General features: G+C 35.2%; 1 protein-coding gene across 4 annotated transcripts in view; it reads right to left on the bottom strand.

The window, feature by feature from the left end:
• Nucleotides 1-27,775, bottom strand: part of VIPR2 (vasoactive intestinal peptide receptor 2) — a 61,876-nt gene that overhangs the window by 18,646 nt on the left and 15,455 nt on the right. Inside the window, exons 3-7 of one of the 4 annotated variants that reach the window (XM_085317692.1) lie at nt 26,055-26,162; nt 21,885-21,982; nt 5,888-5,985; nt 2,561-2,702; nt 263-413 (exon numbers count right to left, since the gene is read on the bottom strand). In XM_085317692.1, coding sequence (XP_085173818.1) covers nt 263-413; nt 2,561-2,702; nt 5,888-5,985; nt 21,885-21,982; nt 26,055-26,162 — 597 coding nt within the window. The remainder of the gene's footprint in view (nt 1-262; nt 414-2,560; nt 2,703-5,887; nt 5,986-21,884; nt 21,983-26,054; nt 26,163-27,775) is intronic. The other 3 variants (XM_085317693.1, XM_085317696.1, XM_085317694.1) reach the window with 3 other exon arrangements.

Below are 27,775 nucleotides of genomic sequence, written 5' to 3'. Positions count from 1 at the left end.
GTGACCGCAGGCCCTGGCTGGCTATGGGCTTAGCAGTAACCTAGGGGATGAGCATGGAAATTTTGTACCTGCTCTCCCCCATGCTGCAGTGGCCGTACCTATGGTGGAGAGGCTGACTGAGGAACTAAAGAGTCTGAGGAGTCGCTCCATTGACCACAGTCCTCTAATAGAAACAGCATCATTACCTTGGTTGAAACACTGAACTTAACTAATACATAGGTAAAGAAAAAAGAGCATTATTGGAAGGTATTTAAGTTCTTACCCCATCCAATCAGCAGATAGACTGTGAAATGTCTGTTGGGGGAGAATATTAGCACAAGAAGGATGTGGAGGTAAAGTCCTTCAACTAAGAGCCAGTAAAAGTTTGCCATAACACCATACTGAAAAAATACCAAAATAGCCTTGCAGCCCACCTGAAATGTGAGAACAGGGATGAAACTTGTTGCAAGAAAGATGCTGTAGTATTTTGTTAGTAATATTTCCTGTAAGTTTTAATTCTCCACACAATGCTTTTAAACCAGGCCCAGTAGCAAAAGTTTTTCTTCAGCTAACCATACAAGCAAATTGGTACATTTGAATGAGTATGGTATATAATTATTACAGAAGTTTTAGATGGAGTAAATTAACTTAGAAAGTTTCAAAATATCACAGCATAAATATTCTAAAAGGTGGTGCTTTCAATAAATGCACACACTTGCAATAGCTGGTTAATGAATGGCTATTAGATTAAATCATCACCTGTTAAATGGCTAATAAAAAAAATCCAGCTGTTTAATTTTTTCAAAACTGTACTCAAGCTTCAGAACATATTAAAATCAACAAAGAAATTGCTTTCTGAATTAATAAAGACCAAAAAAGCAAACAATGAAAAATCTAGCTTTGTATCATGAATATCCCAAGCAAACTTAGAAGTTGAGTGGACTTTTAAAAATGATGTTTTCCCTTTAGAAAATGCTCTAGTGCTTCTTAATTAGTAAGACAACAGACACATATATGACAAACTGAAGTCCCAGCACAGTCATAGTCTGTATGCTGCTCCGCGGAATGAATTTTCAGAAGTCTGTGCTGCTGATGTTCCACAGTGCTGGCTGCTGCTACTTTGGTACTTCCCAGGAGGAGTTTGTAGGTGAGAACTGAACATAAAAATGTTTCTGCTGACACTGACACTGACACCGAGAAATGTGGTGATATGGTGAATGCAACCTAGTGAGTTAAATATTATACAGTGATTTCTCCTAGTTTCTAACTGCTTTACTCTATCCCTTGTTCTAAAACACTTTGTACCTCCGCTGCTTCTGTTAAAAACCCAAGTATCCCAAATGCCTAGCTCGGTATCTTACTCATTTAGTGATCGATTCCTTTGTCTAAACAAAGGTATCTACTACCGTGTCAGACGTCTTAAGGTACCCCTGACTCCAGCTGCCTGGCCAGAAGGGCATGGGTCTCCCAGTCAGTCCCATGTGGATATTTTGGGTATCTCAGGGCATCCCATGTAGCATTACATGCATATATTCAGGCAACTAAGTAAGACCCAAAACCTTGAATTCATTTTACCTAATTTTAGCTGTCTAAAGCAAAGTTTCTGGTCCAAGCTAGCCACCCACTAGCTAGCTAGTTTCTCCTACAGTTTGTGAAGAGAGGACAGGCATGTCCAGAGAGAGTCTTAAAATAGATGAGATAAGCTGCCCCCTGGAAAAGACTATGTCTCTCCCAGTGAGAAAGACAGAAGTCCAGAGAAGCAGCTTAATTCAGTCATCCTGTTCAGTGACTAACTAATCTTGCCGCAGGACTCCATTGCAGAGCGGCAACAGGCCAGAAACTTTAACAGGGGAAAATTAAGTATTTCAAAAATGACAACTGAAACTTGTTTGGATGCTTAATCAGATCAACACTTAATGCCTAAAATTTTGTATTCCCTCTTAAGTTCCAATAAACATTTATCACATATGCTCCTCTGTATTATATTTTTGACTTACACACCTGCACCAAAATATTTTCCCTCCCTGTTTCCCATGCAGTTAAACCTGTATCAGGTCTATTTCCAGATGCTGAATAGTGAAGGTATCTGTCCTTAAAGTCAGCCAGAATTACGAATCTCTGGCATTCAGATCCAGGACCTAGTTGCATTCTATTTTAAATGGGGTGCTTTTAAGAATCTGTGCCTGCAACGGAGTTGTGCAGTGCACACACAGGCTGAAGGGGCAAATCCTCCATGCTGCTAGGTACCAGAAGGGGGATCCAGCCAATGCAGGACAAAGCAGCTTTACTGAGCTGGTCATCCCCCAAGTAACGCATCAGAAATTAGCCAACAGGCCAAAAACCGACAAATTCAAACAAGGTCCTATCAGGCTGCAGGCAAGAATAACTGGAGAATAAAGGAAATTGCAGAATTTACCCCTGGTAGTCCAAATGCCTGCTTTGGACCTACAGATCCAGTCATTATATTCTCTACAGAATGCTCTACTCTGATGGCTTGGTATTCCTATATATTCAAAAGGATCAGGGAGGAAAATGTAGTGAGGTAACAGTATTAAACCAGGTAGCAAAAGAGGTTTATTACCCATGAGGTTTGATCCTCTGGACAGTGAGCTGTGTTGGAGCTGGAATAGAGAATATCATCCTTGACTAAAACAGAGATTGCTCTTAGAATGAAAGAGAGGAACAGGTTCAGATGGATGTAGTTCCGAGTACAATGAAGTTTTCTAAGAAGAGATTTAAAAATAGGCATTTTAGATTTAAAGATAGAAAGCCTCTTGAATAGACTTCTACTACTCTCTGTCTTTCTTAGTGATATGAACCTTGAGTAAGCACCTATCTTTTCCTCCTCTGCATATTGTTAGCTGTCTTGCTGTTTTCTTTTATTACTATCATTATTTTCTGACTAAAATATACAAATAAAGCATCTTTGACACCTTTTCAGTATCACAGACCAAAAGATCCTAATAGCGTTTTCCCACATTTCATTCCGGTTTTTTTCTTCCAGATAAAATCTTGATTAACTTGGATGTGTTTCAGACATGCTCCCACATTACTTTCTGGTTTATATTTTTACTCCTTTAATTCTTGCATGTTCCTATATAATGGCTTTTCATGCTATGATGTGAATATATGTGATAACAATTAGAGAATGCTTGCAAAACATCAGATTGCATATCCTTTTTGTCCAGTGAGATATAAAACTCCTCTTCTTTTGCCCAGCAGCCATGTGAAAGTCTGACAAAAAAATGAGGAATTTACTGTTCCAAGTGAATAAGCTCTAAGGGGAAGCGATCTAGCACTTGAGGGTCTTTCACTTAAAAGACATTCCTTTCAGAATCTCCCTGTTTAACACAGATATGTTATAGCAAATTTCCAGAAACCAAATTGCTGCAAGGTTTTTTTGGTCAAAATCAGCACCTTGAACTGCACCTGAAAGTAAGTCAGAAGCCAGGGCATTTTAGTGAGTATGATAAACCAATGGAAGATGAAGATGCAATAGGATGTTATGGCTAGTTGTGTTCTGTGCAGTGTCAGCTTCCAAGTAGTCTTCAGGTGTAAATTTGTACTGAAAAACACTGAGTAACCCATCCGAAACTACAAATGCAAGGCTAATCGCAGTGAGTGCAGCATTTCCAGCCAAGCAATGCTAGGAAATAATAGAAAATAATAGACTTATATCTAATAGATCCAATAGAAAACAATAGATCCAATAGGAAATAATAGATCCATTTTGCTAGTCTCCAGTTTACAAAGGACATACTATCAGGCTGAAATTAAAGCAGTTAAAACCCCCGTTATCTCTGTGGCCATGCAAGTCCTTTCCTGAATCAGGTTCTGTAAAAAAACAGACGTATCATTACTATGTTACACAGCATCACATGCTTCTATAGAATTCAGAGATATATGCAACAGAGGTATGGGACCAAAATATTTTTCTTCAGCAATTAATTTAGAGTTTAGTACCTTGTCACATTCAGTAGTTGAAATAATAAATGTTGGATCTATAAAAGGCCATCATATCAACATTTGGAGGTACTGTCTTTTTATTCAGGGTTATGTATAATGATAAATGTTGTTCTTTAACAGTGACACAAAAACTATTACTCTTTTATCTTTGGTAAGACTATGCCTTATCTTTGATAAGACTAAGAAAACTACCATTGAAGAAATGTTTACAGAAAGCTGATGTACATGAGAGCAAGCATCTAATAGAAATGTTGAAGATCTGTGTTTTTCTCTTTGCTAAGATACACATATTAAAGAAACTGACATTTTCTTTGGAAGGCTTTGTTATATAGGAGCACTCCCAAAGGAACTATAGTAAGAGCTGTGCACACACATAGCATTTTGCATTCACTTCTACTGTTGATACAGTTGAACTTGTACCATTGCTTCAGCTGTGGCCTTCACAGTAAGTGTCTCCTTGTTACCTGCTTAGGAAACTACATACTGGCCAGGGTATTTGAAAGCTAATTTGCGTTCCTAATTTAGCTTACAATGTTAGGAGGCTAATGCTCCTAAACTCCCTGTATACTTAACAGAGAGAAACAATCCTTATAATCTCCCACAGAAAAGTCTGTCTTTCCGCTGACTCAGCTGAAGGATTGGGAAGATCAGGTTCTCATTTGGGTATTTAAATTGTGTCTAAAGTTGTAAGACTTGAGTACATCTTTGAAATTTTCAATCACCTTTTGTACAGTTATTAAGAATACATTTATCAAGACATTTGTTACAAAACTGTAAAGAGGTTTGATATAAGTCTGTATATACACTAGCTGGTTGCCAGCAAAATGAATATATGTCTTATTCTCAGCAAATGAGTGACTGGTGATGGACAACAGTCAGTTGTCTATGATATACCTACTACCTTAGATGTGGTTGTGTTTTAGCAGTTTTGCCTGTAAGTTTTGCTGGGATAAAGAAGATTACCATGAATCATTCTATTCACTCTTTTTAAAGATATCCCCAAAAATAATCATGGGTCATGTATCTGCTCTGAATATTTAATTATTGAGACAGTTCAACGGCACTCTCAAAGGTTTACAGAATAAGCCATAGGAATAGCTCATCAAAGGATTGATGCTCTGACAAACAACATGCAACTCCTTACTACCACTATTCCTATTATTATTCCTACTATTTACATGTACTTCTTTTGTAGCAAACCCAGGTGATGCATTTTCTTTATTTTCTTAGTAACTGGTGGAGAGTGGGACAAGAAATTTGTGCGAGGTTTATGATGGAGAATATATTGGCTATTCTATTAGATAGGTAGAAATGAAACATAAAGGCATGAAGTTGGACAGACTGAGAACTCTGATACTGATAATATCGTTTAACCCTTTCTTTTACCAGTAAGGGTCTGCTTTTAGTCTCAGATAACTACTGGAATCTTTGGCAACATCAAAACAAACAGTGCCTTTCCTAGTACCACTTAACCAAAACTTTGCACATTCAGCACTTTCCTTCAGCACAATCATCCATATCTTTACAACCCCACCCAGAAAAATTAGTGATTACCTTCAATTATACTACTCCTCGAGACCACTCAGAAGTACAGACATCGCTGTCCACTTGTCCAGCATTAAAACCAGCTTCCTACTTATTTTCAAGAGCAATTCAAGGTTTTGATTTTGATAATCAAGACAGAAATGATTTATTTAATCCATTCCAAAATTACTATTCTTTTTTTATATAGGTTGTAATGTCTGTACATTTGTAAAGTGCTTTGAATTTTTTTAATACAACTGGTACTAGCAAAAATCAAGTTACCATTACATTCCTGTCACCTATTTAATTTAGCAAAGTATAAACCCAACGCATTTTCTAAATACCTGAGTAATCAGTTATCGGACAATTGTTAAAACTATCTTATCATTGTTCTTATTTACTCATGAAAAATACATACCTGAAAAGACAAAGAATTATACTTCCTGTTGTAAGAGCGATCAGAGATACACTGTGTCCAAGGGTATAAATTGCTTTCACCCTTATATAAAAGTTGACCTGCACAGAAAAAAATATATACAGAGGCCATTTACTATACATAAAACTGACTGTAAAATGATATCATTTTACATTAAATCTGAAGACTAGAAGTCACATATCACATTATTTTATTCTGTTGCGCTATACAACATGCGGAGAATGTGTAATATCTTTAATATATTTTTGAATTACAACATCTCAAGCCAATTGACCCTAGTAGAAAATTCAGCCTCAGAACCTCGAAACTTAGACACACAAGCTGATATAGTTTCAGCTGATTATCCCAGGTTGATGAGGTCAACGTAAGTATGAGATTCATAAACTTCCATAAATATTATCAAACTGGGAAGAAGGAGTCACTCTTTGAAAGAATGGATAATCTCTGAAAGAGATAATCTCTCAGTCCTTCTACTCCAGTGTACTCAGTAATGCATTTATATATAAGTTTAAATCTAAAGACATGTTTAAGTCCCTCTAATTTCCTATTTCATATGTTCAAATATTTCATTAAATTTTGACCCAAACAACACTTCATATCTTTAGTAAAATTATTTGTTAAAGCTAGGAAAGTCATCTTTTCCACAAAGAAAAAGCAGATTAAAGTGCATGGTCTGCTGGTTAACTGTAGTCATCTGTAAATTTACCAGCCATACATTAAGCCATTAAATCATATTCGGATAAGAATATCAAAAAAAATGATGCTAAATAATGTCAGAATTAAGCTGCTTCTTGACTTATGCTTGCAATGAAGTCATCGGACTGAAATTACTTTCCATGAAAGCTAGATAAAATATTAAAGCTGTAGAGTTATTCACTATTTTATGGAATTAATGGATATGTTTTTAAAAATAGTGTAGAGTATGCCATGTTATACAGACAGAATTTCAAAATTTTGATCAAGTGCAATGTCTGTCTCCTATTTTTGAATTTTTGCATTTATTTATTCACCCTTTCCATCTCTCTCTACTTGGCACATTTTAACTTTGATTTGCCCTTCAATTCCTTATTAGAGTGGTAGAATTATATTCCCTAATTTCCTCAATTTCTGGGCAGCTCTGAAAGCAATGCCTAGAGAAAAGCGCTTTAGAGCATCACTATGCTTCTTTAACTGACTTGCGTCACAGCAAAAGGAACATCAGCCAGTCCTTAGGCAATTTTCTGGGAACTGAGTGATAAACCATTTCTCAGCATCAATTACAACAACCCATAACAGGCTTCTTCCATGACACTAGGAACGCTGCAAATACGTTGGGCATGTTCCTTCTTTAATTCAGCCTAACCTCTGCTCCAAAATCATGGAAAGAGGGTATTGCTTCACACTTTATGGCTTAACACTTTGGCAGGCTCATGTACTTATCATCAGTATTCTGGAAGAAAGCAAATTTTATTTCCTGACCATGTGCACATCAGGAGTTTCGAATAAAGCAGCTACTGCAAAACTTGTAACTAATGCACAGCAGTTTCACAATAGGTTTATCAGTTGTCATCTTGTCATTTGCATGTCATTAAAGACATTTCTACTAAGTGTACAAATATAAATTTGAAGGGTCTCTAAATCAAAAGTTCTTAACACCCACCATGTAAATACTGTAAGTTTCAGGGAAATAAATGTCATCTGCAAAAAAAGTTGCAACAACAATAGATCTACTTAGTTTAAATACTGAGTGGAAGGTTTCTTTTTCACTTTCACAGAAAAACCTGATTAGTAGAGTTGTCCTTTTAATAATAACAGTGATGTCTAAACAAAAAAAAAAATCATTATGATACTGCAGAGCAGAGGCAGAAGTCTCTATAGCTGTGCTAAAGCCTTGTACACAACAGCTGGTAAGAGTGGACATGGGGCAACTTTACGCCACTCTCATCTTCTTATCTCAGGGATTACCAAGTAGTTTAACAAATCCTGACAGGATAAAGGAACCCCTGGACTCCTCTAATTTGTATCTGTTAATAGCCTTCAAAAGGTAAGTAGGCAAACCAGGAGGTCTGATGTAAATTGTGTCCTGATCCTTTCACAGTCCCTAGCAGAAATGACCTCCTCCCTCCCAAGAATAATTGAAGATTGGTATCTATTCAGGGTTCTCACTATGCTAGAAAAACTTAAAGCAGCTGTAAGGTCTCTCTCTGCTACAGAGTAGTCTAAATGTGATATGAGTTGGTTATAATATCTGCTCCAAAGAAAGAGTCTTAGCTTTGCCTAGTTAAGTAGAAATAACTTTGGAAGAGCAAGCATGTGAGTTTGGCACATGCAAAATCATCTATTTAGTTTTAACATATAACTAAACTGACTAAACTGTACGCTTTTCTATAACTCACATGGTGTCTATACTCCAGATTTAAGACTACCTTCCATCACCTACCCAGTAGATATCCTTATTTCACTTCTTTTCCTTCAGTCAAAATTCTCTTGTGCTCACTTTCTGTCAGTGGACATCTGCCATGAACCCCTTTTTTTGTAGCTCTTGTAAAGAACTCTGTACACAAATGGTACATGGTAAGTATTAGGATGCTGGCAGTTCTAGAAACATCATTATTCTGATTCAGGATGCTTTAAAATATTTGAATGAATAAAATAAGCTTACTCACAATGAAGTTGTAATTAGAATTATTTGTATTATTAAATTGGATTATTAAATTCGTAAAACAGCAATTTGTTTATGCAGTTCTGTTGCTAGTCACTATCTATCCCATATTTTCAAGAGAGATCAGAGTCTGCAACCATAAGAGGTAATTTGAACTTGCACATTTCCTTTCAACAAGAGAAAGTAGCTATTCTTAAACATGTTTGACATTTTTGAGAACTCAAGTACTTGGCTTCTATCTGGTACTGAATATAGCATTAATTTGTCAAAAATGAGTCATAACATCCTTTACTACTAATTCACTCAACTGGTTTCTGTATCCACTGCACAGAGTGGATTTCAAAAACTCTATTGTGTATATGAAAAAAAACCTTATCATTCTGAGTGACTAGCACAGATTGTATAGTGCACAAATGCATACCTGTTGCACATCTTACTATCACATTTAATGATGTAAGTAAATCCAGGTAAGCTATACCAACACTGTGACCTACAGTCCCACAGTCGAAAGTATGCATTTTATTGATCAGTAGAGAATGCCTCTATTCACTGACATTCATTTTCTCCATTCAAATATATAATACAGAGTAACAACATTCTAGCTATAAAACATCTAAGCAATAACAAAACCAGTATCCAAATGTCTTTTTTGCAGGCCAATCAAATAAAGTGCAGCTACAAACTCACTGCACTGAAATGAACGTGCCAGGTCAAGTACCAGTGGATTTCAGATCTGTTTATGGGATGAGAAGAGCTTTTTTGGCAATCATGGATGATAATTTATTACTAACTGAGAGAGGGCAGAGATCTGTTCTCATCCCGCAAAATTCCACCTGCAACATTTTACATTATCATCAGGTTTAACCAATCTTTTTAACTTCCAAATGAACATTCCTATTAGCACCCTTCCTTCTGCAGCCAAAGATACTGGTCAAAGAATCACGATCTGAGAAAATGCTGCCAAAATTCAGTTTACCCTTACGGAGATGTCTCCACTTGGTAAGCACAGCTCCAACGGCCTAATTAAACTGTACCTGCTTACCTATGTGTAGTCATCTAGTACTACCCGGAATGCCTTAGACATCTGTATGCAGATGTGTCAAAGGACCTCTTTACTGGAATGGCAGCAGCACATCAAATGGCACTAGATACCTATGTTTAGGGAACCTCATCAAGCTCTGTTTCCACACACTGGTGATTAGACACCTCTCAAGTAAACATTAACTTTAAATTTCTGATCTGGAAGTTGAATTTCACCCTTCCTGGTTTTAAAACATAGGCTGGTAAGTATGTGAATGTAAGTGATTGGAAAGTATGACTGTTGACTGTGCTAGCACAGACAAAACTGAAAGACACAGGAAATTTGTTCTAGCATCTACTCTGATGTTCTGAACACGGCCGAGTCAGTTCCCACCAGATAAGAAAATCTGCTGTGCATGATGAAATGTTTCACATTTCTATTATGAATGGATAAGAACAAATCTCATCTTCTGATCATTTTTTGCTGATGTAATTATTCATAATTCAACCAATTCATTATTTTTGAAATAGCACCGCTTGTGTTACTATATCATTCTTGCCTATGCATTGTATTTTCTAGGATGTTAATTATCCTTTGAAAGGTCCGGGCATACCAGATCTACAGAGAGACTGTAGATTCTCCTTAATTTTTTGTCTTGACTTGGAGATATTTGTTTAGGAAATATGTAAATTGGCTGGTGCCAAACATATTAAATTTATATCCATGATTACTGTGCATTGCCTTTGTTCACTTTTTCCATATTTGCCCATCTGCTTCTCAGAATGAATTGCATTAATCTAACATTATTTTCCTCCCATTATTCCTGCCCTATACACAGCACCTATTATACTTTCATAAATTTAGATCACAGAAGCAAATGATTTACAGTTGCCATTATGCGCATGAGATGGCATGCACTATGAAGTTCATCAGAATGTTTCTGGACCAGAAGTATTATTAGGAAATCACAGTCAGACCAATGTACCCAAGGGAAAGCCTTGATCCTGCTTATACATTCTGCTTTACTTTGTGTCAAGAACAATTTGAACTCAGTATGTCTTTTTTTCCCTTTTCTTGGAATTCTACAGGATTCCATTGTACTGAGTAAAAACTCTATGAAATTTATCTGTTTTATGTAATTCAGCTGAGCATTTTTTCCATTTTGAGGGGAAAAGTTTTTGGATAGGTCTATGAAGTTCATCTTAGGATAAGCAATTTCACTTTCTTGTAAATGTTTTCCATGCCAAGGAATGTAAAGTTCCTGTTTGCTTCCTCCAGATAAGTTAGATATAAAGTGCAGGACAGTGCAGTAAAGTAGAAGATGCTCTAACAGCCACTGAATTTTGGAGGGACGGATTTATTTAAGCCAGCTATCTATATTGTTTTTATAACCAATGAAGAGAAGCAGACAGAGGGTGATTCATGCCACCCTAAGTGATCCCGATCATCCTAAGATAGGCATCTAAAATATCTTAGAAGGACAGTAGAGTAAAAACACCTATGCTTTCTCCATTAAATACAAAGTGAACCTAGAGTGACTAGTGCAGATGCAGATGATATGTACCTAAAGTTAGACAACATGAATCTGTTCCAGGAGTCTCTCCACTGGTTTGGTCAGCTTTCCATCATGTGGTAAGAGTATTATACATTTTTTTAACATGTATTAAGATTTTTCCTTTATTATATTTTCATCATGTTTTTAAGGCCATTATTTGAAGGCTGGCATTTGTTTTGTTTGAAATTTTTCTAACTGAGGTCCACCTCACATGGGATTTCAGATACCAGAAGTCTGCTTTCTGAGTAATAATATCACCAAAAAAACCCGTATTATTTTAAAACCTTTCAAATAAGTACTGGTGACCAGGCAAAGCAAATGAGGCTTATTTTGCTTAATACAAATAATGGTGGGATATAGTCCTTCTAAAAGGTAGGCAACTCATCAGAACTAGTCATTTCCTCTCCTGAGAGAGAGGGAGTTAATGGAGGAGAACAGACGCATTTATGCTATGATTTATCTGTTTCATTGTGCTTGCAGTGATTCAAAGATATTAGGATAAGATGAATTGCATCCAGGTTCCAAACACTGTATCCCCTTTGACTATACGGAGGACACAAGTTGTCTCGCTTAAATGCAGATGTGTATAGTGTACAGTGTAGTCAGACAAAGCTCATCAGGGCTTTATTCCTTAAATAAGTTTTTGGAGCTTACCGATCAAATAATCATCTGTTTTATGATGTGCCCTTCTATTAGCAGCTATCATATTACTTCTGGTTACTACACACAGACCTAGTGATGCCAGTATGTAACTTAATGAGCATGTATCTCAAAGTTACTAAACACTAATGAAAAGACAAAAGAGTAGTGTTTGGTACAAATAAATTACTGGGAAGTAAGGGAGTAGATTTCCCACATTTTCGAAGGGAAATTTCCTGAAAGACCAGGTGGCAGAAGCTTGACTGAGGCACTGATTAAACTATACTTTAAATACTATTTTCTCACATAATTATAGAAAAATTACAGTTTTGATTCTTCTGTTACATCATTCTTAAAATATAAAGGGGGCTTAATACATATATACAGCTGTGAATGCAAACAGATTAAGTATACAGTTGTTTATAGGTCAGTTAGATATTCAGATAATCCAAATAAACCCACTTTAAATCAAATTAAAGAGAATTTTCATCAATTCAGCTTAGTTCCAAACCACAGAGTTAAACTGAGGAAAGTTTTCAGGTAGCCAGAGTTTATGAGCCTTATTCTTTTAAATTCATTATTTCTGCTTCAATTCACATGTGTTCAAAGCAAGCCATTGGTGAAAGGAGTTGTCATCCTCACGAGGTCTAAAATCCCATCATGACTACAGCTCTAATTCTAGCTGCTGGAAGTTGCAGAGGTTATTTTTGTTCAAAATATCCTGTGCTTTTCTCTTAAAGGCTATCTTGCAGAAGTTAGTGCTGCAGAATAATTTAATAGCATGTTAAAGAAAACCTAGAAGTCCATTTCAAAATTGTTGTTTCTTAATTGTATCATTATATTGCATCTGTTATAGGAAAAATTTTAATAAAAACTGTAAGAGTAAAAAGCCCTTCCCTAACACAATTTTTATCTTATGATCTATGTCCTAAGTTATTTCTTCTTTTACTACCTCAACATATAACCTGCCTTATTGACTTGTGCCCTCTATTTCCTGAGATGGAAATCAGCAATCAAGTAAGTACATGAAGAGAGAACAATATCATTGAAAGATATTGTTTGCCTAATGGCCTTCATCCCTTAGGAATAATATGCCAACTGCTCTTTTTACCAATAAGGCATATTGCATTGAGTCTGCACTGAGCTGTCCATAATAATGCCTACACAGTTTCCTGGAGAGTTTATATCTAATTCATAACCCCTTGGTATTCACAGTAAAGTGCACAAATTGTTTCTTTCTGGTCTGTTCTTGATTGGTCAGTCTAGACTATGATCTGCCATCATTTTGCCCAGGTGCCCAACTTTGGAGGGTGTCAGTTTGCAAAGGTAGCAAAAAAGGACAAAAGTAATGGTATACAAAGAAAAAAATGAAGGATGTACCTTTAAAAAATTGTTCAAAATGATTCAAAGTGAAGGAAAACAGCTTAAATGGATTTACAGGCAGTGTCAGCAGGTTATTCAACATAAATTTAGTTAACAGCATTTTTCAGATTATTTTCATGTCTAACTGTGGAATTTCCAAAGAATGGTGAATGGTCCTGAAATCCTCTGAAGGAAAAAGAAAATTTCCTCTAGGGACATCCTTTACTCCAATTCTCTCCTGGTCTGGCTATTAATAGCTTGCAAGTGAGATGATTCAAGTCCTTATAAAGCTTCTAGTGGTCAGTTCTATAGCACTGGCAGGAAATACAGGAGCATCATATTTACATTTTCCCAAGAATCATTCCCACCATATATATACCATATGTCACCTCTTTAGGTAGATGAAACTAAACCAGTTATATTCACTGCGTTTGAAAGCTCAAAGGTCTTTCGTCTTGTGAATTTTTGAAGGCATCATGAAACCCCATTACTCAAATTGGGAACTGGGTGATTTTACAATAACACCAGCAAGAGTTTTAGGGGTTCTTTTTATAAAGTGAATTCAGCTACATAAACTTAAACAAATTGTTGCAATTTAGAAACAAATTTGCATGGCAGGTGTTGATATTGTAGAACCGAAAATATTACTTTAAATATTCTTCAGACATTAGAGTAGGGAATGATGTGTACTGCGGCTAAGGAAAGTAGCTGTGGTTCAAATACTATCTGGCTGAATGGAACAATTCCAACTCAGAAGGAGATACAGTATCTTTTATTGTTCTGTATGATCATGAAAAAACTGTTTAGATTTGATTTCAGAAAAACTCCTTTGCTTGCATCTTTTGAAACTGGACCCATCTAAAGTTGTAGCTGATTTCAGAATTTTTAAATGAAGAAGAAAAAAAAAGGTTAAACCCTGTATGAACTTTCTAATAAAGCATTAGTTGTCCAGTTGCACTGATATAACAGTGCCCCTAATTTAGCCGCCGGCTATGTTCTCTGAGCTTGACAATAACTGTCAGGAAGGCTGGATATGAAAATGACTCTCCTCATTTCTAGCCACTAGGAAGAATAAAAGAGATTGTTTTTCTCCAGCAAAGCACATCACTTAAAGTAATGTTTCAGGCATTCTGCACACATGCATGACCCCTACAAGAAATAATCTGACTAAAATCAAAACAGGAATCCTACCTGCTCTTATTCTGGCACAACAGATTGCAGTGCCAACAGGACTGAATTTATCTGCTGGCCATTCATCTGACAAAGGGACATTCATGAATTCACCACACAGAGGAATAAGCTGAGTTTGAAGGCATATGTAGCTAATCAGCCAAGAATACTTTAACATTGCCTTAAAACTGACCCTGATCATTTTCTTCAAGTTAAGCACAAGCAAGTAAAAAATAATGACACATGGGAAATTATTTTATCATATTACATCCTGGCACACAGAACGCACACATTTGTAATTATTCTGCACTTGGAAATGTGGATAATGAGCAAATTTCAGATCATTTTATTAGTCTTATAACAATCAGCAACTTAAGCTTTTTCTAACCTTCTGCTGAGAGAACATTAATCTTGCTTCTCAACCTATTGAAAAGCTAGTTAAAGACTAATACATTTTGAATCCATTACTTTAAAAATTATAACTATTTAAATTCAGGTGTTGTGATTTTCAAAAGCAAAAAAAAAATTTATATGGTTATTACGTGGTATTTTACCAAACTCCACGTTCAGTGTAGATGCAATCATACTGTTACTTAGATTTCCTGTATGAGGGTAAATAGAAGTGTCTTAATTGTGCCTATAAGCCGTGTATAACTTCTAATGACTCAATATCCGAAAGTGGCAAAATATATTCTCTGCAATTCTAAAAAGATGTATTTATAAAATATTGAAAAGAAAATAAAAGACAAAAGATTAAAATCTGCATTGTGTTGTGCCCACGGAAATCCAAGGGACAGAAATTACTTCTGATTAATATTGATTTAATCATAGCTATTAAATGTTTATCAGTGCTCTGTATGTTACACAGTACCATTTAGAAATAGACCCTTCATATTGTATTAATGTAAAATAAACAGGCAAAGCCATACCAAATTTGACAGTATATGCAAATTAATGGTAAGCGAGGTATGTTGGCCTATCTTATTTTCTATATGCTATTCTGTATGAACCATAATTAGTCAGTTCCCAATTTAAATTTATTATTATATCTCCAAACTTAGTTAAAAATAAGATTGTCAGGAATAAAATCAGTGCAACTGAGTAAAACAGAATTTAATACTATGTGATACACATACTAGAATACATATTAAAAATATTAAAAACATATATTAACACAGAGTAAATACTGAAAACCTTTGAGATTTTGTAACTATATTGAAAGTACAAACTGACTGAATTCATGCATATGAAACACATCTAAACTTTCATTGACTGAAGTCATGTATATGAATGCATCTACACTTTCTGAAAGTCTAACAAAAATAGTATTTTTGCAACTAGAGTAAGAATAGCTGGCCTCTGTAAAATATTCACTTCCTTATTTGAGCAATACTGACTCCAAAACTGAAATTTAACAATGTACTTCTAATTTCTGAGGGAAATATTCAAATTATAATCTCAAAATTCAACAGTTGATTAGGCACTGCAAAAATCAGTTCCTTACAATTTTCAGAGCAATTTCATGGAAAGGTTTACAGAATCTTTAACTGAAATCTAGGCTCTAAAGACCTAATGCTACAGTACTACTTTTTTTTTCTTTTTTCTTTTTTTTTTATGGCTACCTAATGTTAATGGGCTTTAAAAGGATATAAAGACAAAAAGACTGTATACAAAAAATAGAGGATTAGTACGTTTGTGTCATTAGTGTTCTCTTGAACACTCTTTCTTGTAAGAGCTGTTCTAATGCCCACTTGTGATTTGTTTTCTTAGAAGAGACACCTTTTTCTGGTAACGTTTCCTTTAAAGTTAATTCAGTGTCATGTTTACTAAGTTCAGGAGACAGAAGTCTTCTGCGTATTTACAGAGTAGACAGAGCACTGAAGCTTGCTAGGCAAAGCTCAGTGTTACCCTGCTGATCTTTCAACCTCAACCTTGGTTTGGAAGGACCTCTAGGGGTGAGAGGGTAATTCAGTGCTGACCAGAACAGGAAGGACAAAAAGCTTTGAATAAAGTTTAGGACTAGATTCTTTGTCCAAAGAACTTTTGTTACTGAGCAGGTATTACCTTTAACTTATAAAAAAAACTTTATTAATTTAACAAAAAAATACAACTGATCACTACTAAGGTATTTTTGATCATTATCATGGCAGACAACTGTTGGTCATGTTTATTCTGAGGGCTAGTATATTTCTGTAATACCATAAGAGAATCCAGTATTCACAAATATGATTATTTGCAACTCTATTAAAGATCTATGGTTTTACATTTTTATAACATATGTGTCACAGTGCATTCCATAATATCCAAATATTCACACTGGAAGAATATATCAGAACATGTTAAATTGTGTAAACAATGTAAAATCAGAATTGTTAGGAAATCAGTTCTGTGCTTAAGACACTGCAAAACAAGCAAATGCAAATTAAAGTGCAATAAAGAATCTTAGTTCCTTCTTTTTCCAAAATGAAGTGAAACACCACAACAGCCATTACTAAAATATTGTAGTACTGACTTGTATGTGGATAAATATTAACTGAGAAAAAGAGATGGATTCTATGATAGGGACAATTTAATTATTTCCTATTTTTGACTTCTGGTGCTTCTACACATTTTTTAAATGGCGTAATATAAAATAGAATTTACCAAAAATACATCTAATAAAATTAATACCTCATGGTATTTAATAATCTTTGACATACATAACAAATTCATGGTATACCTTTTCTGAAAAGGTTCTCCTTCAACTCACTTTAAGCCTAAACATCATTCTAAGAAGATCAGTGTTAAATGCTTTCACATAAAGGAGCCAACAGACATGAGACCAGTAATGTATTAAATCATCATTAATTTTAATTGCAGTAATAAGTTCCTCTTATTCAAAGTTGCTTAACTGTAGTGGGAGAGATGAATAACATTATAAATGTGGGAATCTCCATGCTTTGCTACCTAAGTGTGTGCCAGTATAAGCCTATCTTTGCATGTGAACATTCTCAGTGTGTACAGATAATGTGCAGTGCCTGTGGACAGTCTCAATTTGTAAATTAAATTCTCACTCTGCTTTACAAGAGAGATTAACAGCTTATATTCAGTCCTAGTCTTCTCACTTGAAGTCAATGGAAGAAAATTTTGTATTTATTTTATGGAATATTGGTCTCTTAATCACATCTTGTGGAAAAAGCAATGACCAAAAAATGCAGAATGTAATGTAAATAAATACAGCATGACTCACAGACGCACAAGAAGAGCACTGGTAGACAGCAGCCCTGTGTTACATTTTCTTGAGGGAAAGATCCAATTTAGACTCAGGACAAACAATCCATTAGTCCAGTGCAAGGATCTACTTCACAGATAGAAGTAATGCATCTATTTTCTAAAGGCAGTTACATTCAAGAGAGTGTTTGTCTGAGCCAGCCCTGACCTTACTGACTTGACTCCACTTGTCTTGGGTAGACTGTGCAGTAGTGCACCCAGGATGTTTTCTTTGACAGCGGCCTAGAGTGGATGCTTCAAGAAACTGGTCAAAAAGGAGAATACTTCTTCCATAGACGATGTTTCTACTTACCCACAAGTTGCACTGGTATTATAAAGTCCTTAGTAGCCATGAGGATCTTTTTCTCCACTACTTTGTCTTTGTATGACCCTATGTATTCAAATCACATAGCCTATAACTCATACAGACTGGGTTTTTTCTAAGTGATCTAATAAATCTGAGGCTAATCCATGCTAAGATTAGTCAATGCTGTATTAACTGACCCAGACATTATTTTTAAATAAAATGGTCACAGTTCAGCCCTTTACATTCACCAGCCACCCTGCATATATTAGTAATACTGACAGACAGTCTAATACCCTCTGAGGACAGCTAGGTCTCATCTTTAGCCTGTTCAGTTTAGATAAAAGATGTCAAAATATGTCCACATGAAAGAAAAGGTTGCAATGAGGTTTAGCTTAGTTAACACATCTTGACATGTTTTTCTAGCATGGTCAAATCCAGTTACTCATTTTGCCATTGTGCTGCATGAGCTCAACAGAAATATAAAAGAAAATGATACTCATTTGAGTGACTGGGATGACATCTAAAACTTAATCTATGAGGCTCCTGGAGGTTAGTGGTAACTGATTTACTTACAGGAAAAAAGGCTGGAAGTATGTAACAAAGATTTACATATACACTTTGATGTGATGACAACACAGAGAGTTTGTTTACGCCAATTTAAGCTCCATGCCTGTACCTACTCATTTCCATCATGTGCTGGCCATGAAAGCCACAGACCTACAGGAGGCTGTGCTAACCCCTCTCACAGCAAGGAAAAAAGTTTATTCAGGCAGTGTCAGATTTGTCAAATGGTCCCCTACAACTGCAAACAGAAGCACTAGAGAATACTACTGGAAGATTTAATATAACACAAAAATATTCAATTTAAGGATGCTGTATTAGAAATTCACAGTTAATTTCAAAATGTGAAGCCAGTAGTTTCCTTTAATAGAAGCTGTTAGCTGTATCATTAGACACAGAACATAGATGTAATGTTTTAACACTGAGTAAAATCAGCGCAAACTGCAGAAGCAGACAAGTTTATTGATACCTTTATGGTATCAGTGAACTTTGCAGAGAAACAATGGATGACCTGCTTACAGTATCTTTAAATAAACTTTCTTATTTCAGATCATTATCAACCTGAAAATTTGATATGTACTAATTAACTTCCCCTTCAGTCTTTACTGACCAATCTCTATCATTTAAACCTTCTCTAGAATATTCAAAACTGCTCAAAATAGATATATATCTATGTGTACACACAAATATATATACACAAACATGCTTCTACCTGATTTCTTTATATATATATATATATACACATATATACACACACGTAAAAAGTCCGTATCTTAAAAGACAGCAGAGAAACAGGAATAAACAGTTAATTAAATCTATGAGACAAACTCATTCAGCAGTGAAAACACAGGCACCAAACTGACACTAAAGACAGTTTCTATCTACTACCTGAACATTGTCTTTAGAAAAAAGCACACAGAAGAAAATTTAAGACTTACTATAAGAAAAGTATTTTGCAATCTGCTTTAAAATATTTTCTCTTTACGTTTTATAACCCCCAGGAAAACCTTACACATCATTCTCAAAGCATACTGTCACATCCCATCTTTATATCCAAGAATATATGGTGTCCAAGTAGCTTTGGATACCTTAGGATATTTTCTTTTGAGGTACTACCATTGAGCATTAAGATCCAAATTCAAGAAAATATCTTCCTTCATCGTATCACTTGGCTGATCCAGAACTTCAAATCTCTCCTGAAATCTTATAGCAGAATGATACTCGTACTTTTTTTATTCTTTCCCATGAAGAGATGGAAAGCCCATGCTATCCTGATTTCTATTTCAGATTTGATTCTGATAATTTCATCCTTATTTTAACTATAAAAAATAGAAAGTAGACGAATACTCTTATTTAAATATAATATTTTCACAGGAACAATTATCTTCTGACAAGCCAGCACTATCATACTAATTTTCTTTTTGACTTGTCAGCTTTAAGATCAGAAAAAATTATTGCTATGCCCACTGAAATAACCAGTTTATGATCTTTAGGCAAAGAATATTCTCTGAGCAGTAATACCTGTACTCTAGAAAAGAGGATTGGGCACTCATATCATGTTGCTTAAATTGTAATCAATGCTTGCATTTCCACTCTCCCTCCCTGCAATGCGCTATGCGTTTTATACCATACCCTATTTACGTTAGATATCTTTCTGAGCCTATTTATGTTGGATATCTTTCTGCTTTGTATATTGGTTAAATAGCATTGTTTTAATATCTGCTTTCCACATTTGTCTTTAATTTTTATCCTAGTTGTTTTACTATTTGCTGTTTTTCAGGCTTATTCAAATCTCATTGCTACTTCCTATTTGCAATATCTCTCGTTTCATTCCTGCTGTTACTGCAAATGGTAACATGACAGGTTTAACTGCAAGGTAAAATGACAGTGTATTAAAATGGCTCTCTTAAAACAGTGCTGTTTTCGCATTCTCAGGCAGTCAGATCATACCAATGTTTTGGAATGTGTCTGCACAAAGGACTGGAAAACAAAACATTCTAACCATTTTCTTTATCATCATTTTTCAAGTACAGTAATGTCTGGGCTTCTAAATATTTAAAAAATCAGCAATTTATAATAAGGTCTTCATAAAATACTTATTTATAAATAAGCTGACTGCAGCTCTAAGATATTATGAAATTTGTAACTGTTACTGTAACTACTAACTTTTAACGGTCCTAAATGAGACTAAGCAGAATTGCACCAATTACAATTTCCTAAATAAAGTTTGGTTTTTACTATAATATATACCCAAATAAATGTGAACACATACATGGAGTTGCTCTCTTTGCTTTAATAACTACAAATAATCTACAATCTATGTACTATTCTGAAGGAGAATCACATTTTTCCACACTTAGTGATTTACACCCTTACAGTTGCTCCACATTAAATACATACTTGGTTATGTAACTTGGAAAAAGCCTGCTAAAAGATCAGAACCCATTACTATCTCACCGCTTTGCCAATATCTATCACATTCTTTTGTGAACAGGCTTCTTATCACTAAAATATTTATTTTAGTTCCTGACTACTCCTGTTAAGTTCCTGTTTAGTTCTTGAATGGGGGTTAATGAAGAAGTCTCTGTCACAAATCATAACTAAAATACATCTTTAATAAACAGCAGGTAGGTTAATATGGTTGAGAAAAGCTTTTAAGGGGAGATGGCAAGAACGGCACGTCTCAACTGGAATGTTACCACCTCTCTGCAAGCCGGACAGCACTGTTCTGCCAGAGCTACTCCACACATACCACAATTCAGAAAAAGTCCAACTGGTCAAGTATCTTTATTCAGGGGAGAACTTCATAATTTTCATGATAATGAGAATTTTACTGACATTGTGAACTCACATTTATAAACAAACTCTTGCTCTGTTAGCCTTGGAAGAAAAAATGGGAGAAAACAGATAGAACACATGACGGAAAACATGCTTCCTTCAACAAAAAGGACAAGAAAGAGTTTCCACAAACTAAACAAATTCAGTTTTCCATTTGTATTATATTCATATTTGATAGCTTTTTGAACAATTTTTAATTGCTAATACAATTGAAGTCCAGTATAATTCCAGTGACCTAAATTAATTTTATTCATAACTCAGACATTTACCACCAATCAAGTAGTGTGTTTACTAATACAGTAATATGATATTAAGATGTATTAAATAGAAACTTCTAGAAACAACATAATGCACAAAATATTCTGCACAAGTCCAGTAACATTGCTATATTAGAAATGTAGATGCATAAACCAACTGTTTATAGTCATCAATTTTGAACAGTTTCTGATCGCCATATTTCTGCTTTTATCTCACATGAGATTTGCAATCCAAGCATATAAGAATCAATGCTATCAAAAAAGTTTACAGATTTCCATTAATTTTGATAGAATAAAAATGCGTTATTTGGAAGCAAAATATGTCTCATAGCTCTTTCAAACACCAACACCTAAATGAACAGACATATATTTTTCCTACCTTATAGTCATCTTCATAATCATTATATCCACAGGTGCTTAGGATGTCAGGAAAAATATCTGACCATCCACTACTTGTACAATTTTTGCTAATATTTCCTGTAAAGGAATATTTTAGAATTTAATTCAAAAACATTCTCAAGGGTCCTCAGCAATGAATCTTCAGCCAAGCCAGCTTAGTCAGCTCTGAAAATATGCTGTTAACATGCTGTACTTTCCAGCAGTCCTGCTAAAGCAACCCAGCTATTTCCCTTCATGTGCACTTCATTCATATTATTTTGGCTTTTACTCCCAGCTCTGAGTTGTGTTTGCACTAAAGAAAAATAAAAGAAATTCAAAGCTGTAATGGTAGACTTCTGCTTTGGTGTAACAGCTATTTCTGTTATATCTGAAAAAGCCTGAAATACTTTACAGTTTTATCTAAATTACTCTGAATGGAGTCTTTCAGCTAACTCTATAAAGAGGATAATTTGTAGCTAAAGTAGTTTGATAGAAAAGTAATTTAACTTAGAGCTGTTCTAAACTCTTAGCTAAGCTTTTCTGAGAAAGCAATACCAAACGATCTGCTGAAGAGTTATTAAAGCTCTTTTATATTATGATGATGAATTAATGCTACAACAAATGTTTATATATTTGGTTATGCACTTTAAAGGCCAAATTATGAGATTGGTTGAAGAACAATGAAAACTGGAGGGATCTCCATCTGTGGTGCAAACTACCATTTGAAAAAAGCATAGCTTTGCTCCTACCCAGCTGAATGCCCCTTATCATGTTTCTTTGAGCTTGTTTTGCTCCTGGACTGCTGGCTCCTGCATTTTTGTCCGTATAGCTTCAAAAGGAAGATGACAGTTTTATCATTTATCAAGTCTTCCTCACAAGCTGGTGAGCTAGTTTGGTGTGAGCTAGTTTGTTGTGCAGGGCAGTCTTCTAACTTGAAGGAGATCTATCATGTAGGTTTGAAACGCCTCCATTTGAACATAGCCTAGAACCCATTCTTCAACTTTATGGTGAAATGGTCTAAGAAAGAGATAAATCTTTCATTTTTTCAGCTTTTTAAGGAAACTGTGTCTGCAAGATATCTAGACTCTAAACAGGACTCTGGGCTTTGGGACCTAAATATATAATGGATGGCCCTAATTCAGTGCTTAAGCTCTGGAAAGAGGTTGAAATACAATTCCTGAGCCTCACGTGTCCCTAGGAGACACTTCTGGTTAGGGCTTTTGGATCATTTTCCCTGCAGACTGTATTTATTCTATTGCTTTGCATCACCCTGCCTATGACTAACTTAGGTATTGTAACACCTTAATTGGGGTATGTTAATATGCACACTGAATCTCACCCTTCGAACCAATCTCTGAAAACATCAGGTCAATGGCAGGTATAAGAAATTTGTAAGTACACTAGAAAGGAATTTTGAACATTTTATTGACTTCAGAAAGTATTTTTTGTTGAAACTAAGCAAAGAAATTGACTATTGTCTCACATGAGGTCACTCAGATGAGATGGTGGCAATGCATGATTCTATTCCTGGCTCCAGTGAATATGTTCTAACACTCATACAGCACAGAAAAACGTCAATAGGAGAAAACTGAAGAGTTTGAAGTCAGAAAAAAGAATAGTTCTTAAAATTATTATAACTTCTTAAAGTATTTGAGCATTAGCAACTTTTCATCATCTTTCTAACAGTAATTTTTACTTTGTGATGCTTGAATTCTATAACGTACTGCTATAGTTTGGAGTTTACCACTGGTATTCATCTGATTTAAAGATATCTGCTTTCCATCATCCAAGAACAACTTTTATGTGTCACAGATCAGCTTTGGCCAAGAATAACTCAATGTGTTTATATACACTCTAAACTAAAACCTTTGTGATTTTTATCTTGCTCACTGGTTACTGGAATACGTTCACTGTATACAGTCTTCGGCCGAATGTTGTAAATATTCTACGAAGGGTTGACTGACAAACGACCAAATGGCCCTAGCTTATAACTAGACCTTGACCTCAAACCACAATGTCTCCTCAAACAACAGGACTGCTTCTGCAGTTTCACATAGACATGACGTTTTTTAAAGAACATGTAAGCTATTTATATATTCTAAGAGTTTCACTTTAGAAGCACATCAAGATTCTCTGATATAGAAGAGCAGAGGAATGTGTTATCAGAACCACAAAGTACGTCAAAGCCAGTTTTTTGCAAGAAAATGTCTCAAGATGCTGAAGTATTTTCTTCTCTAAGTATTATACTTCTAACTTAAGATAGTTCTAAGCCTTCTAACTTAAAGACAGTTAGACAATGTTCTTTGGAAGACATTGGTTATTTCTACACCATCTTTCCATACAATTAAATATCTGAAATGATAACCTCTTTTAAAATCTCTAATTGAATTTGATATTTAAATATAAAACCTCACAGAATAACTTCTGGATATCCATATACTTACATGGTCATGTATTATACAGAAACACTATATGATATGACTGGTTTTATAGTAACAAATCATATAATATGAAGTTTTTAATATTCAATGGAGAATTAATTATGTAGTATGCTTAAACTACAACCCTGACAGCCACAGCAGAAAATAAGAGCCAATTCTACAGAAACTGTAAAGATGAGAGGGCAACTACTTTTTAATCCACAATTTAAAATAAGAAATCCGTTCAAGAATTGATGATATTTAAAAAATCTATTTGAGATTTTGAAGACTTCTATGGAAAATAAGGTGGTCCAGATATTCTTGTAGTAGAGTTTAAATTCCTCTTAAATCCTGAAAAAATTAAAAAGCTGAAAATTAGTCAGGAACTATCTTAGGTTAGAAGTATAATACTTACAGAAGAAAATACTTTAGCACCTTGAGACGCTTTCTTGCAAAAAACTAGCTTTGATGTAGTTTGTGGTTCTGATAACACATTCCTCTGCTGTGCTGTATCAGAAAATCTATATCAGAAATCTGGCTATGTAAAAGAAGAAACTGGAATTCCTGTTTAAAGATATTTTGATAATTCCCCGCCATAAGAATCAAGCAAATTTAAAATTTTCTGAATATGAATTAAATAAATGATATATTCCAGAGCAAAAACAAATCTTAAATGTGCTAACATACTTAGTTAAATCTTAATCCATCCAGCCATGGGGGACGTTTACTGTCTTCCTCTCCAGAATTATAGAAAAACAAGATTATTAAAATCCTCTTAACTGAACAAACAATTCTTCCTCCATCTCTCTCTCCCTCTGCTCCATTTCCATCTATATAGCACTTCTAAAAAATCACCTTAGTTTTGTCTTGTCTCAGGACAACATTTTAAATATCTCCCTTTGAGTAATTTGAATAATTTTACAGGTTTCACAAGATTTCATGAAGATTACACACACTTTCCCTTTATAAACTGTCTCATCTGAACAGTGGGGATAAGAACGTTCCTGCGGACTTTTGAACTATATATGCGAGAAACTACGTGTGCACCATCTAATTCTAAAACCTCACTGACAAGGCAAAGGCCAAAAGCAAACCACTTCATGATATACACATCTTGATACCACAAGATGGTGCAGAAGATGGTGGACTAAAACAGGTCTCCCAGCTGTCTGAGACACTGGGGTCTCTCTTTAGGTTCCATTAAAAACAGTGTAAAAAGTTTTATAATAATCCCTTTAAATCGCAATAGTGATAGTTACATATTTCGTACTAATGTTGGCTCAACTCTCTCACAACAGTGAGGCAGAGCTCCCTGCTAAGCACAGAAGGAATGAACTGCACATTTCTCACTGGTGAGTGTTAAAGGTGGCAGTCAGGCTCAGTGTTCTTCAGAATTAATGTGAAAAAGGTCAAAAAGAGTAAGCCGTCTTCAGCGTTTATTAGCATTACTATATCAGAACAGCATCTAAACCAAAGAACACCGTATGGACTACAAGGACAATTATTTGTTCTTTCCATGATATATCATGAATAGTTCCGATGATAATCTACTGGTTTAATTATTTAAAAATAAATACAAATCTTAACTGCAAATAAACATTTTTAACATGTTACCAAATACAGAGGAGAAAAAAAACAGCATTGTCCTGTCGAAATGATTTCAACTTCTTACGACAATGGGTTTTTTTAAAAATAGAGATACTTAGGACACATTTTAAAAGCCAACAAAAATACAACTTAAAATAAAATACCTGGTTTGCCAGAAAAAAGGCTAAACACTTTTGGACAAGGGACAGTGACAGTCTCTCCAATCTTAGCAGGACGCCAACAGGTAATGTTATCCCAAACTCCAACACATCCTAAAATAAAAACAGCAGTAACAGACTTCAAAGCTCAATCTGGTCTTGATCATGTTACTGTACTTACCTTACGAAGACTTGGTGGAAGTTTAGCATGAATAATTCAAGAAAGATCCGGCTCTTCCAATAAGGTTTCAAAGACGGTATTTTCCATGAAAATGTTACAGGAATCATAAGGAAAATGTTAAAACAATCAGTCTGCTGATCAGCCAGCTTCTTTTAAAGTCAGTTAATACATTTGTTTGCAAAATGTCTTATAAAAACCGTGTCATGGACCATGCTAAGGAATGCATTTTTAGGTAACAAGGATAATGAACATTTATAAGTAACTTCCGAGTATTAGTATAGATTAATAGCAATTCCATAACAGGAATAACCTTCCAGGCAAGCTGGAGTCTAACTACTGGCTTTGCCCATGCTGATCTCTATATAAAACACAACTCAAATACAATGTCTTGCGAAGTGAACATAAATCTTCCTGTATCCTGCTGTGGGCACTTGGATCAAGCATGCCCTGTTTGTTTAAAGGTGATGCATGCTTTTTAAGCTAAATAATTTCTTGTGAAGAGTTATGAGTACAAACAAGTAAGGAGATATTCATATTACTAGTTATCTCAAAAAGAAACGGTGTGTAAGATTCTTGGCATTTATGTCTTCAAATCAGCAACTGACAATGTACAGTTTAAATCTGTAGTAAATGCAAAATACATAAATAAAATTTTTATCCTACTGGTACTATGTCCATAACATCAACATAGAGTACATCATAAAGTATAAGGGACAGTTCCTTTTAATGCAGAGCATAAAACCTGTACGTAAGCATCCTTATTCTCCACCGGCTTGTATGCTGTGTCAACATTTCTGTCCAAAGAGCAATACAACAAAATTATTCCAGTTCAGTACCTTACACACCCACTCATACTCATTTCAACTAACAGGGTGCATATGACAATGTAAACTGGGAACCTGGTCCACAAACTCAAATTTCCATTCTAAGTTTGGCGCTCTCTTGCATGAAGCCACTACCACTTACTACTCTATCTGCTATAAACAGGATCTGCTAATGCAAGGAATCTGAAGACAGACATTTTGCCCTTGGTAGATGACAGGAGGAACCCTCGTTTTGGTGCATCATCAGAAATTCCAGAGCATTCCCCAACATCCTTTATGTCCACGTTACCTCATTAAATGCACACATCTGCACTACACTAGTGACCTCAAGCTCTCATTATTATTAGTGATTCAGTAAATACGGTTTCTGCAACCTAAGATATAGATCATAAAATCACAGAATAACTGAGGTTGGAAGGGACCTTTGGTAGTCCCTGCTCAAAGTCAGGCTAACTTCAAAGCTGAATCAGGATGGTCAATGCCTTTTCCATTCAAATTTTGAAAATTTCCAAAGAGGGAGATACAACCCCTCTGGGCAACCTACTCCAGTGTTTGGTTACTCTGTGAAGAACTTTACCTCACATCTAACCAGGATTTCCTTTGTTGCAGATTGCTTCTACTGCTTCTTGAAGGTTTTTTTCTGCACACCTACAAGAAGAGTCTAGCTTCATCTCTCCTATAAGCCCACTAAATAGATGAAGACAGCAATCAGATCCTCATTC

This window comes from Rhea americana, unplaced genomic scaffold (assembly GCF_003343005.1).
Source record: "Rhea americana isolate MKP2758 unplaced genomic scaffold, rheAme1 scaffold_50, whole genome shotgun sequence".
NCBI classification, from domain to species: Eukaryota; Metazoa; Chordata; class Aves; order Rheiformes; family Rheidae; genus Rhea; species Rhea americana.
The sequence above is the reverse complement of the archived record's forward strand: the minus strand, read 5'-3'. Positions and strand labels throughout refer to the sequence as shown.